This window comes from Mastigoproctus giganteus, chromosome 8 (assembly GCF_048544385.1).
Source record: "Mastigoproctus giganteus isolate SK-2022 chromosome 8, ASM4854438v1, whole genome shotgun sequence".
Lineage (NCBI taxonomy): Eukaryota > Metazoa > Arthropoda > Arachnida > Uropygi > Thelyphonidae > Mastigoproctus > Mastigoproctus giganteus.
Genome location: NC_143582.1, coordinates 208315941 through 208331132, shown reverse-complemented (window position 1 = coordinate 208331132; position 15192 = coordinate 208315941). Strand labels below are relative to the sequence as shown.

Sequence of the window (15192 nt, the reverse complement as noted above, 5' to 3'; positions counted from 1 at the left end):
AATCAGATCACCTTGCAGGTGCCTAGTCTCCAGACACTGTAATTTTTAAAACTTAAGCCTTTCTTCGTAAGAGCAACCTTTTGTTCCATTCACTAATCTTGTTGCTCTTCTCTGTACTCATTCCAATAGCTCACCAGATGTGAGCCTGTGTCACTGAAGGTGAATATTTGATATAATAGGCATCCTGGCATGCAAATTCTGAGTATCCAATAGAAATTGATTTACTACCTTAGAGTCACACATTATGCAAATTATTCATGTCTATAAAACACTGGTTGTGACCACATCACTTCATTCCTGTTTTTTGGTTTGCTTAATGGGATAGCTACATCTGCAGTACTCAGAATGGCAAATTGTTGTTGAGATGGTGGGCCATTGGATGACTTAAAGCTGGGCAGTTGCATGTGGAGGTGGCATGTTGGCTTAATATGTCAAGCAGCGTCATCTTGGCACTATGGAAGCAGTTTCAGGAGACAGGAACCATTACAAGATTACCTGTCCAAGGTTGCCTGGGGCTTACATCAACCAGAACAGACTATTATCTTGCTCTAATAGCAAGATAGAACCCTACAATGTCCAGTTGTCAACTGTTTCTTCAGGTTGCTTCCACCACAGGTGAAAATATTTCCAACCTGACTGCGTTAAGAAGGCTCAATTCGAGTGGGCTCTAAACAAGGAAGCCAGTGGTTTATATCCCATTAACCTCAAACCACCACAGAGCTCATCAAAACTGGCGCCATGAATATGTGACTTCGAGCCCTATCAAATGGGGTAAAGTTTGGTTCACTGATGAGTCTTGTTTTAGCCCACAAACAGATTCTAGACATTATTTCATCTGGAGACAATGAAGAATGTGGTATCATCTTTCCAACATCAGAGAAAGGGACACTTATTGTAGAGGCAGTGTTCTCATGTGGGGTGAAATAATGATCAATGGTCACACCCGTAACTGTGCAAAATACTGAGAACAGATCCTCAAAACCCTGTGTGCGACTTTTTAGGGGTGCAGCTGGCCCAGATTTTATTTTCATGCACGATAATGCCACTGCATATAGAGCTCAAGTGGTGGAATATCTTGAAACTGAAGATATCCAACAGCTGCTGTGGCCAGCACAATCACCACACTTAAATCCGATGGAAGATGTGTGGGATGCCCTTGGGCATCTTATTGCATGCCAACAGCCAACTCTTCGGTCACTCTGTGAGCTAAGGTCTGTGCTGGTGAAAGAATAGGATTTGTTGCCACACAATCTCATAGACACCCTTATATGAAGCATGGTTCACGGCTGTCAGGCCTGTTTAGCTGTTGGAGAATGTGGTATCATCCTTCCAACATCAGAGAATTATATGCCATACTGATGTCATGTGAACTTATTTTTGAGCATCATGTATCAACTTTTGTAATGTAACCTTTTGGTAATTCGTATACAACCCTTATAAATGTCTCTTATACCTCTCCAAAGTTTCTTGCTGTCTCCTCATTTCATCATCATTCTATGGTACACCACCACACCAAATTTATCCCACTTTATCACAAGCTCCATGAGTTACACTACATTTTCTATGTGTTCTTTTAATTTTGTCGAGCAGTATATTTGTATCAGCATGTTAGGGAAGGTACTAGATGAAAGTATATTCTTCTAGCCCTGATTTCTTCTAGCCCTGATTATCACCCATTCATGAACCAGATGATATCATAGCACTGACAATACAGGAGGCATTAGTTTGAAGTGAGTCTAAATTGGATGATGATGATGAGAAAGAGAGAGAGATGTAGTAGTTGTTAAAGGCAAATGAGTGGATTTTAATTTCAGGAAAGGAGACTGTGACATCTTAAGGTGCTATGTGGCTTTTATCAGTTGGGGAGATAGCACATATAATGTAAATACATTAGAATTATCAATACTTTTAAAGATATATCTTTAAAAATAGATATGATTGCATCAAAAGCCATGATTGCATATAAACCATTTAGAAAAAATATACCCAGAGGACGCTGTAATGGGTGAATAATAAGTAGGCCGTTTTTATAGAGCAGAAAAAGGTGACATTATTATTATTATTAGCTATATGGTGCAAGGAAGCCTGAGGCTTATGCTGCACCAGCCAAAAAAAAATTCCCGAGTTACTGAGAGAGAGAGAGAGAGAGAGAGTCAAAAGGGAATCACCAAGAAGAGAAGAATGATGATATCCAGCTCAGGACTCCGGGTGTGCCAAGCCCATACTCACCAGATGTGAGCCCCTGGGACATGAGAAAGTTACAGTGATGAAAAGTACTGACACCTGTGCCATTTACAAGTTTATCTGTAATAGTATCACAAGAAAAAAAAAAAAAAAAGGTGAGATTGGCAACAAATGAGTACGAAAAATCACTCTCTAAAGGAGTAAAGAACAGGGACAAGGAATTTTTTATGCATGTTCGCCTGTTCATATACAGAAGAGAAAAGGACTCAGATTTGGACTCAGAAAAGGACTCAGCCTCTCCTCACTTACAAAGGGTCTTTCCTCTGTAAAGTACTTCACATTGATCTTTACAGAGGAAAGACCCTTTGTAGTGAGGAGAGGCTGTGAAATTAGTGATATTGAAATTACAGATGATTGTTTAGTAGAAAAACTTTTGAGCCTAATGGCAAGTAAGGCTCTTCTCAATAGCATATACCCATTAATTTTGAAGAAAGCAATGAGAAGTGGGTAACTTCAGAGCATTCAGTTTGACTTCGTGGTAGGGAAAGTCATGGAAGCAGTGATAAAAAGTGGAATACAGGAACATTCAGATAGAAATGTAATTCCAAAGGCTACACAATGCAGTTTTGTTAGGGGAAAATCATGCTTAACTAAACTAGTTTGATATTTTGACACAGTTACCCTTGAATTTTAGAAAAATAGATGGATAAAAAAAAATTTCCTAACTGCTATAGCTCAGTAAAAAATTCTCTGCTTAGATGGCAATAGAATGCTTTCCATTGAATCATTTGAATTTGTCAAACTGTTGGGGTCACTTAGAAGTGATGCATACACTAATTAGAGAGCACTATACAGCTTTACGTTGCATACAATGCTCTCTGCAATTTATGTTTATCAGAAAACAACTGACTATAGATTGGCATGTGTTCAAAAAGTTTAGTTTCAAAATAAGCAGAACTGCAAGGGCAGAACTGCTATGATATGTTAAAACTTGCTTTTGGAGAAGAAACAATGAGCAGGATTCAAATATTGTTTCAAATTGTTAGTTTTCAAAATTCAAAGGTGAAATGACTTCTATTGATGACACTGAATATTCAGAAAGTTCATCCTGAAGAAAAATTGATGGAAAAATGATACAAATTAAAACATCTTTTCATTGAAAACAAGCATTTCAATATCTGTGATTTGGCTGATCAGGTAGGAATCTTGTTCTTGGATTTGGGATGATAAGGATAAAGTGAAGTATCAAGATTAAAAGTTCATAAAATTGAATATTGGTTGTAAGAGGATTGTGGAAAGGAGTCATAGCAGTTGGAATGGAGGATTAAAAATTAAAATCAAAAAATTGCCAGAATCTTGATCAGCTTTTCATTTTGGAAGGCTGTAATATATTATTTACAATGTATAACTTACATTAAATAATATATGATATAAGTTAATATCTAAGTAGAGTCCCATTTACTTTTCAGCGATATAATTTTAACCATGCAGAAGACCAGTCCTCCTCAATTTACCAAGTTGCTTGTAGACACTACAGTTATAGAAGGTCAGAGAGTTCAACTGCAGTGCCAAATAACAGGTGAACCAATGCCTTTTATTAAATGGTATAAAGATGAAAAACAAATTGATTCCTCCAATGATTATCAGGTATGAATTAATGTAATTTATTATGATATGTTGAACTAGTAAAGTTAATATATGCATATTGCAATTATGATGTTAATTTTAGCACTTCATGTTACTAAGATAAAGAGCAAAATTTTGCATAATTTTGAACAAAAAACTTCAGTTTGTATGCTAGGAAAACTGTACTGTTGGAGAAGTGCTAACAATATTCTATTATTATTGCAGCTACATAGTATTCAGCATTCAGTGGCCCCTGTTATTTATTTTTTATTATATTTTTATGGCAACATGCATATTTAAACCCATATTGTGTAATGCTGAATGCATGACTTTATAAAGCAGATCATAATACAATATTAAATGGAACAAAATGTAAAAAAACATAAACAGATAAACAAAAATAATAAGGAACCCATAAAGCAAAACTAACCCCCCACCTTTGCTCTTTCTGGCCTTTATAGAGTTGGAAGAAAGACTAATATAATTTTTTTTTTTTTTTTTTTTTTTGCTCCTACTTTTCAACACAGTGTTTGTGTGATGTAACATCAGCTACTGTATTTGCTAGCATCAAAATGTCGATGAGTGACACCCATCATGAAAGAACAGTGTAGTTTGAAATTGTGATAAAGTCAATATTCTTTTGTTTGGATCATTAACTAAACTAAAAGCATTTTATAATAATAATGAGTAAAAATATTTTGCAGATGATAGCCTATGATAGTTTTATTTCTTATAAAAATATATAATAGCTACATGTAATTTTTGGTAGAGATATATTCTGGTGTAACATAGTTCAATTTTGAAATAGGTCCCCTTTCTGGTACTGTGCATGGGTTGAGGGCTGGAGAAGTAGTTAAAAAACCTGTTGGTGTGTTGGTCTTGAATATTTGCCAGTTATAATTTTCAGGAAATGCATATTCCTTCTATCTCAAATTCCAGGACTGAATTTAAGCAGTTGAAGTTCCTTTAGAAGTGTAAGTGGGATTTAGGAGACTTAACGTTGAAATGGACTTCATCTAGAACTGAGAATTAGAATTGAGACCATATATTATTTGTGATATGAATTAGAAGTTCATGGGAGGTTTTTTTTTTTTTTTTGACAGATGAGTTTGTTCTATTTGTTTGATTTTTCATGATTCATTGTGCCATTTATGTGCTGGGGTATACCCACCTCAACAAAGCATAATGTTGGCAGTTCCTCCACCCCCACTACATATGCCTCTTGGCCTGACAGAGTAGGTGGCATCAAGATTATTTTTCTCCTAATGCATTAGAAGTGGTTCAGTCTGCTTTCTAGGGAATGTGTTTTAGTGTTGTACTCTAGAATATAAGGAATATTGGATTCATCTGGGATGGTTATCTTAACCTCAAAACATGTCACATTATGCAGTTGATGGGCTCAGAAATAACCAGAACTTTGTTGCATACAAGTAACCACTTCAAATATACAAAATTGTTTATAATACAAGCTGTATACAAGGTCCTCTTATCACCTATCATCATATATTGTTCTAATTTTTTTTTATTAATAAGGTCTAGTTCAGCAAGATGTAGTACCTGTCCATTACACTATTGCTGTTAATGAGTACTTGAATGAAGTGTTTCCTGACAGGTGGATTGTCAGAGGATCAGCACTTTGACCATCATCTCTGGAGTTGCCTGCACGGAGCTCTGACCTGACAACTTGTAATATATTAAGACAGCAATATATGTCAACAGAAGAACTAAAGGAGACTAGACTGCATGTGATGCGCTCTAACTCCAGCAGTGACCTAATTAACACATATAACTGTTCAGTCCAAAAGATGCTTTGATTTATTACAAAAATGCTCTCTTGGTTCCAAGATTTATATCTCCTTTGTTTTCCTTGTTTTATTTATCAAGTGTTTTAATAGGTCTTTTTATGCACTTATTTCGATGCCTTTCACATTGCAGATGTACCCATTACTATATCTCTACCACTGTTGACGTATAATTATAGGGTTTTATTGCTGCAGAATGATTATACATTGCCAATATTCTGTGTGTGCATAAACACGAATGCATGCAAGCAAAACGTGCACACACACACACACACACACACACACACACACACACACACACATAGAAACATATTTCACATCTATGTCCTTATTATCAGTTCCACATCCACATTGTGGACTTCCAAGTTATCCTGTAATTTTTTATTACAAGATAGCTACTACTAAGCCATTATGAAAGAATGTCTATAAAACTGACTTCAGAGACTGAAATATCATCTTTCAAAATTAGAAAGTCTGGTATCTAGTCATCTGTTTATAAACTTTTACTCATCCATTAAATATGTGCTACAATTTTGTACATACAAACGGCTCTTTGTGTATGACGCACATAACAGATCTCTCTTTCTTGACATCCTTACACCTCCAGATATTCAAAAAAAAAATTTTTTTTTGGCTACTGGAATTATAAATAAACATTATTGCTAATCTTTTCATGGTTAATGACTAAACAATTATATCAGATTTACAAGCTTGCATCATGGCTTTCTTAGCAATTCAGTTTAAGATTAACATTATTATTATACTGGTATGATGTTAATCATACCCAGTTTTGTAAAAGTTTTGAGGACATTATCAGATTTCACTATGTTATCAGTATTGGTCCTTCAGGTTGTCACAGACATTCTCTCAGATATGCCAGACAAGCTGTGCTTGCTACCCGAGAGTCTAAAACACTGATGGAACTGATATTCGGGTGACACTCAAATCAAGTGGACCCAATTTCGATGAAGTCCAGACAGTCTCTGACAGCCAAATCCTCTGCTTGCACCTCCACGATGGTGGAACTGTTAGTAATCTTGGGTATAACCTCCATGCACAAGCACATGGTGGGTGACCACCCAGTGTGAACCAACGTAAGCCAGGATCGAGGTGTGGTGCCCACACCACACAGAGTAATGCCACCCCTCTGTATTACTAGGCAATACTAGGTGGTAGATGACTCATCAACCGGTGCAATACCACCACTTTGCTTATTGGAGGCTTGAAGTGGTGGATCCCATGTTCAGTCTCCAGAGCTAAGTTCTGGTCAACCCTTCCCCATTCCTTTCATTATGCAGTATGATGTCTTTTGAGGTTATGATGAACACCATGGCAAGATCTGAACTTCCTTCCATTTTGAGGGTACAGCTCTAAAACAATGTTTGCAGGCTGGCCACTAGTTAGTACATTGGACCGAACCTATTGGTAACTCTTTAGGAGGCTTCCGGATTAGCTAGTTTATAATCTTGCTACCTTTACTCTGCCAGATAGTGACTGGAGGGAGTCCGAATAGTGTGTATGCAGGGGACATTGTCGAGGCCATGTTATGTCAGGGATCTAGGTATATACTTACCATGTATATGCTATATCCAAAAATTTCATTACTTCATACATCATACCTGCACCCCCACCTTTTCTTACTATTAAATACACCATGAATTGTCAAACTGATAGAGCAAGCTTATCTGTGTAAAGACCTAAACCTCCCAAACACTTTCTATTTCATTTCACAAATATACATGGTCTCAGTTCTAATCTCAGCAATGTTCATTTCCACTTACAGTCAGCCAAACCTCCATGCACTTTTTCTGACAGAATCTCAGTTATTGGTTGATTCAACCACTGCTCATTTCAGTTGCTCAAATTATTCACTGTATGATTCCTTTCGCCTCAAAGGTGGTACTTGTGCATATGTCCATTCCAATATTCCCTGTCAGAGACTTGGTTTTTTGGAATCTCCTGTTTTCAATCTTCTCTGGCTTAAAATCTCTCTGCCTCATTCTGTCAAATTCATCCTACCATTCTACCATTCTCCCAACTCCACTAATCACTTGGAGCTCCTTGACTTCCTCTCTTTGCAACTTGACTTTCTCCAGTCCAACTTTCCTAACAGTGAGGTAATTTTCCTTGGTGACCTTAATGTTCACAACTCCAGCTGGCTTCCATTCTCTAGTCACTCAGATCCAGCTGGTCAAGATGCTGAGGCTTTTGCAATTACTAATGACCTCACACAGATTGTTCATTTACCTACCAGAATAACGGACAATCCTAACCATATAGCCAACGTGCTTGACCTTTTTCTCACAAACAACCCTTCTAAGTACATGGTCAAAGTGGGTGGTCATTTAGGCATCTCAGATCACAACTTGATGATTGTCTCTTCTCTGATGGAGCCTTTATCTCATGGATATTCCCAACCTCATGTTGTTTTGCATTACAAGAATGGAAAATGAGATGACCTGTGAGATTTCTTTTCTTCTTTTCCTTGGTTGGATTATTGTTTCAAAACTTCTGATGTTAGCGTTTGCTCAGATCGTGTCAGTGAAATTATTCTTGTAGGAATGGAATCCTTTATTCCACACTCCACATTAAGATCTCATCCTTTATCTAAACCTTGGTTTTCCAATAAATGTGTTAAGGCTCTTTAAGAGAAGACTGTTGCATATCCTAATTGGCTTGTTTCCAATTCTTCAGTTTCATATTCTGCCTAAGCCAAACCTCGTAACAATTGTAAAGCAGTTGTTAATCAGTCGAAACTAGATTTTGAACAATCTAAGTGTAAAAAACTTGCTTCTTGCCCTAATGGTAGCCAAGCATTCTGCTCTTGCCAAAGCTGTTGGCCGCAACTTTTGCCCACCTCTGTCAAAACCAGATGGTTCTATTGTCACTTCAGCCAAGGATAAAGCTGACCTACTTGCATCCCATTTTTCTTCCAACTAATGAAATTAAAGTACTTATAACTATAATTTCGTTAGTTTTTCTAATTAGTTTTTCTTCCAACTAATGTATTAATGATCTTGGTAATGACCTCCCACCATTCCCAGCATGCTCCATTCAATCCCTCCTGTGGTCTTCCATCAAAAGGATGTCAGAAGGTCTTCCTGATAGTATTTTCCCACTTGTTCTCAAAACCTGTGCTCCTGAACTTATTCCTGTTCTTTGCCACCTTTTTTTTCACTTTCTTATTCCAAAAGTATTTTTCCTTCTGCTTGGAAATTTGCTGATATCCAGCCAGTTCCTAAAAAGGGTGACAAATCCCTCCCATCCAATTATCGTTCCATTGCAGTTACCTCTACTCTTTCTAAAGTAATGGAGAAATCAATTAACTGCCAACTCTCAAACTACCTAGCAACCTTCCGTCTGATCAACAATCGCCAGTGTGAATTCTGTCAATGTCGATCCACTGGTAATATTCTGGCTTACCCATTTATGGACAAATTCAATGGAAAAGTTCGGTGAAACACAAGCAGTTGCTCTTGACATCTCAAAGTCTTTCGATTCTGTTTGGCACAAATGTCTTCTAAACAAGCTTCCATCTTATGGTTTGCCAACTGTTTTTTGTGATTGGTTATCCAGTTTTCTCACTGACCACACACTGAGGGTGATGGTAGATGGCTCTCTGTCTTCTAACTTCTCCACTAATTCTGGTGTCTCCCAAGGTTCAGTTCTTTCCCCCATTCTTTTCCTTTTGTATATGAATGACCTTCTTCCATTGACCAAATATCCTATCCATAGGTTTGCTGATGATAGCACATTGCATTCCACTTTCCAGTTCGAGAAACCTTGCCCTGCTCAATTAGCTTCAACTTCTCAAAGGTCCATTACCAATTCCTTAAATGACGATCTCCAGGTAATTCTCGAATGGGGCAAAGACAACATAGTTGATTTCAGTCCTAAAACTCACTCCTGTCTTATCTCGCAAAAAGGATTCTTCTGCTCCTATGCTTATCTTTGGTGATGCTCTGATTTCTAGGCAAGATGATATAGCTCTTTTGGGGATTACCCTGACTTCTAATCTCTCTTGGCACAAGCACATTAGAAATATTGCTTCCTCTGCATCTAAAAAAACTTGGTTTTCTCTTTTGCTCTCGGCATTACTTTTCTTCCAAACATCTGTTCATTCTGTACAAATTTCAGATCTGCCCTACCATGGAATATTATTCCCACATCTGGGACAGTGCCTCTAAAACCTCTCTCAGGCTTCTGGATTCCATTCAGAAGAGGGCAGTTAGGTTAATTAATGACTCATCTCTAACAGAATCTCTCCACCCGCTGTCTCATAGACGTACTGTTTCTGCTGCATGCCTTTTCTAGAGATACTTCCATGGGCACTGTTCTTCAGAATTGGCTTCTATTATTCCCGCTCTCTCTTTCAAAACAGTCCAAACAAATGCCACAACCACCCAACATCCATTTACTGTCCAACTTCAAACTCCAGAACCAAATTTTCATCTTTCTTGTTTATTCATTCATCTGCCGTTTTCTGGAACAACCTTCCTTCATATGTATTTCCTGAAAATTGCAGTCTGCAGAAGTTCAAGTCTAATGTCAACAAATATCTTCTTTTGTTTTCTCAACCTCCAACCCATGCACGGTACTAAGTACTATAGGTTCTAATATCTCTTGTGTTTGGGATTTTCTTAAAAAAAAAAAGTTAGCTAGAAGTCTATTTATCCATAAAATCTTAGGTACAAGTTGATTTGAATTTCTGTTTTTATAGTTAATTTTATGCATATCCTATATCAGTATACTATAGATACTTAGATCTATACCTAAAATTTGATGAAGACAATATCCAAATTCCTATTATATACATATAGTAGCATTCTATCTAAATTTAAAAACCAACTATGAAATTTGTTTACTTCTGGATTTAGCTTTTATCATATATTAAATTTCCAGATTTTTAAAGCAAAATTTCCAATTTGACTGTCAAATGAAATATGTTACATTAAATTAAAGTATTTTTACATTAAAAAATTATGTAAAAATGAATCACAGGAGAAATTTATTGATGATTGATAAAGTAATTAATCTAATTTCAGATAACTCACGATCCTACTGGTGTAGTATCTCTTACCATTCCTGAAGCATTTCAAGAAGATGATGGCAATTATATGGTTAGTGCTGCCAATAAATTTGGAGAAGCAAAATGTTTTGCTGTTCTTTCAGTTATTCCTAAAAAAACAGTTTCTGAAGTACAGACAAAACCCACAATTCCTGAAACACCACCATATTTTAAAAAATATCTTGAGGATGCTACAGTTCTTAAAGGAAAGGAAGTGAAATTTCAATGTGTCATTGATGGTACTCCAAAGCCAAAAGTAAGATGTTAGGTTTTTTGTTTCTCTTTGCTCTGTTAATATTTTGAATTGCAGTACATTTTATATAATAATATACAGAAAATCTTTGTGTAACAAACTCCTGTGTAATTATAAACTCAAAGTGTTTGCTTGGTCCTAGTGAGATACTATATATTTATTTTGGCCTGATTTTCTTAATAGCAATGTTTCTAAATTAATGAACTCCCTTATATATCAAATGCATGTACATTTCCATTACTCCAATTCAGCCACTTCTGAACATATAAAAATCTCCCAATATTTATCCCATAAATATTAAATCTAATAAAAACTGGAATGTGGCTAATTTAAGGCATCTCAAGGTTATGATTGAGGGGTTAAAAAAACAGAGGTCATCTTTGAGATTACTGAAATGCGGTCTAGACACCTCAGACGTCTAGATTGTATTTCAGCACACCTTGTGTGCAAATTTTTGTTATATTAACAGTTGTGCAGGGAATCAATTTGACCCACGAAAATTAGAAGATTATAGTGAGAATATTATATGAATATTTTTCATTGATATTATTTTCATAGTCAATGCGGCTACAAGTATAAGCGATATAAAACAAAACTACAGTATAATAATAATAAAAATACTTTTTTAATAATCACATTTAAATATAATTCAATAATGTGTATCATACAGACTACAGAAATTAAAATTCAGTAAAATTATACAAATAACAAACAAAATTTTTTATACAAAATAACATAATCCTAGTTACAAATCTCTGAATAAGAATTCTGTAAATAAATATATATCTATATATACACTGTGTGTGTGTGTGTGTGCGTGTGCGTGTGTGTGCGTGTGTGTGTGTTTAAATAATGACAAAAGTTAAAATATAATAAAATAAATAAATATCGAGCTTTCATTAGAGGCAGCGACACACAAATCCTCCATATGAAGCCAAAATATATCCAATATTTTTAATTTCAAAACCAAACAAATAGAATAAAACATAAGCCAGTAGTATGGCAAAAACTGTACACCGAAAATTTACATAAAAATAACCCAAAATAAAACGAACAAACGGAAAAGGGAGAGTAAAGGTAAGACGTAAATTTTTGCCATACTACTGGCTTATGTTTTATTTTATTTATTTATTTGTTTGGTTTTGAAATTAAAAATATTGGATATATATATATATATGTATATATGTATAGCATATTAGATACATGGAGATAGAGATAATATGGTGATAGTTATTAAAATTATTACATGGATTTATGGGCTAGTGCCATTGCCATTGCCATAATGATATGTACACTAAGACCATCTTGTAACAACACCTATATAATAATTTGCTTATGACCCTCTGCCTGGAACACTCTTTGAACTTGAATAATGGAAACACTAAACAAGCTTTTGACTCAATTCCTTTTGCAATAGGTTCAATTTAGCAGTAAAATTGAGAGAAAAAAAAAAAAAAAATCCAAAATAAATATTTTCCAACTGATTTTTGAAATCCCAAAGATTGGTTTAGCTCCCAGCAAAACTAATGTGGCATTTACTTTGAAGAGAAGACAATTTCTGAGCTTTTGTCATCACAACGTGTGCAAAGTAGCAGAAGTGCTGTGGCTTGGTGGAGAACTGAAGGAGGTGATCCTCCAACGCATCACAATCTAAAAAAATGTGCAAAATGCGAAATGTTTGTGAACCTATCTGTAACAGGACATGATAAATCCATGGAGGATGTCTTTGTGTGTGTGTGTGTGTGTGTGTGTGTGTGTGTGTGTGTGTGTGTGTGTGTGTGTGTGTGTGTGTGTGTGTGTGTGTGTGTGTGTGTGTGAGATGCAAAGAATGTCAAGAAATTAGGTGCCAACTCAGAATTCTGTTGGACATGAGTTGGGTAGATGCCCTCGAAGAAATTAAAACGGGGTCCTATCAAGCTCCCAGCTGCCCAGTTCAACACTAGAGTTCACTCTTGCACACCAGGCAATACAGTGGCAATCTTCAGGGCAGAATGCGCTGGTTCCACAGTAGCTAGTTATTGTCGTTGACTTATTTGTCAGGGGAATGGGAAGTATATTGTGAAAAAAGGATAGGTGGAATAGGACCGGGATATGTCTGCCAGGGGCAAAAGTTGATGTGTAGGGCAGATATCATCTTTTAACGGCACAAAAGGTGATATTGTGCAAGTGGTGCAAAAGGTGATATCGTACACATTGGCACTAATGACATTAAGTGTCGGAGATTTGCAAATTTAATTAACAAGTACAGGTCAATGTTGAAAAAAATCGCAAATGAAGGTTAAATTTGAAAGTGGCTGCAATCCTGCCCAGACATAATAGGAGGGGGTATGTGATGAGAGCCTTGTCAATCATTTCAGCCCCGGAGAGATTGCAAGGTTCATGGGGTAGAATTTTTCCCAGCATGGTCTGTGCTTGTTAACAGGCTGTGTTAGGGTAACTAAGAGTAAGAACAGGTGCATGTATACTTGCATGTACACCAATGCTAGGAGAATAGTAAATAAATTTGATGAATTTAAAGTGCTTGTCAAGACATCAAAGGCCGATATTGTTGGGATATCAGAAACTTGTGTCACACAGATATGAAGAATGCAGAATTGGAATTTGCAGAGTACAATGTGTACAGAATGGATAGACAAGATAGGAAGGGAGGGAGGAGGGGTTATGCTGTTAGTTAAGAACACATAAAATCTAAGGAAGTGCATCCAGTTGACATGGGTGGACAGTGCAATGTTGAGTCAGTCTGGTGTGACATAAACACTGGGAAAGTAAAAATGAGAGTAGGAGTTTGTTATAGGCCTAATGACTCTGATGAGTACAGTGAACAGAGAAATAGAGTGGACCAGTAAATTAGAATGTCTTATAATGGAGAATATTACTTCCCAGATATTGACTGGAACTTGTTAGTTGGTCACTTGCACATGAGCAAGACTTTTGTGGATTTATTGGATGATTGTATTCTACAGCAGCATGTACGAGAGGCAACCAGAGGGAGTAATACTCATGATCTGATTACCAGCAATGATTATTCATGCATTAAGAATTTATGGATAAAGGAACCACTAGGTGGCAGTGATCACAGTGTACCAGTGTGGGATTTACTTAAAGATTTAACTACCATCAGGAGTAAAGGGAAGTGTTTGTGCTTTTGTAGAGGTGACTACAGTGGTCTCAGACAATTTTTAAATTCTACATGGGAAGCATTCAAGGAATTAAACTTGGAAGCTACTAGGCTTTTCATACGAAATAAGAAATACTGTTCAAGGTTTAGGACCAAATGGATGTTAGATGAACTAACAGACTCGTGGCAGAGAAGAAAAATGCATGGTATGCCTATGAATTATCAGACAACACAGAAGCTTATGGTAGATATAAGCTAGTCTGTAATCAAATCACAAAGGAGGTTAGAGTGAAGGCAGATTATGAGAAATCTTTGGCAAAGTATGCAAAGAAAAACAGCAAAGACTTCTTAACTGTTGAAGATAAACACAAGAAAGGCACCTGGGGTGGATGGGATCTATCCAGTTATATTAAAGGAGGCAGCAAAGGAAGTAAGCAAACCCTTAGCCATAATTATGAGAGCTTTCTTGGACTCAGGGGAGGTACCCATATAATGGAGAATTCACAAAGGAGGATCAAATACTGACACAAGTAATTATAGACCTGTGAGTTTAACTTCTGTTCCAGGAATGTTAATGGTGGCACTGGTTAAAGAAGCACTGCAGGATCATCTAGACAAGACTTCAGTTATAGCTTGGACACAGCATGGTTTTGTTAAGGGAAAGTTAAGGGAAATTTGCCTGACCAATTTGATTGGATACTATGATGCAGTCACAAAAGAACTGGATGCAGGGAATAACTTTGATATTATATACTTGGATCTTAAAAAGACTTTTGATACTGTTGCACATGGAAGACTGCTGCGCAAATTGGAGCAGTGTGGCATTGGAGGCAAATTGCTGCTATGGATAAGGGGGTGGTTGAGGGGGTGAAGATAGAGAGTGGTAATCAATGGACACTGCTGATCGTGGATTAATGTTATTAGTGGAGTCCCTCAGGGTTCAGTGTTGGGTCCATTATTGTTTTCTGTATTTATAAATGATATTGATGATGGTATTTCAAGCTTAACGTCCACGTTTGCAGATGATACAAAGGTTGGCAGGGTTGTTAAGGATACTACTGACACTATGCTGCTGCAACAGGATCTGGAAAGGTTGAGCAGATGGGCTGAGAGGTGGCAAATGGTGTTTAACACTGACAAA

At 36.6% G+C, this 15192-nt stretch overlaps 1 protein-coding gene across 1 annotated transcript in view; it reads left to right on the top strand.

Moving 5' to 3' along the window:
- The window catches only part of LOC150082232 (uncharacterized), a 1008282-nt gene that overhangs the window by 153937 nt on the left and 839153 nt on the right, over positions 1–15192 (top strand). Inside the window, exons 29-30 of the mRNA XM_090379191.1 lie at positions 3654–3831; positions 10658–10936. Coding sequence (XP_090235317.1) covers positions 3654–3831; positions 10658–10936 — 457 coding nt within the window. The remainder of the gene's footprint in view (positions 1–3653; positions 3832–10657; positions 10937–15192) is intronic.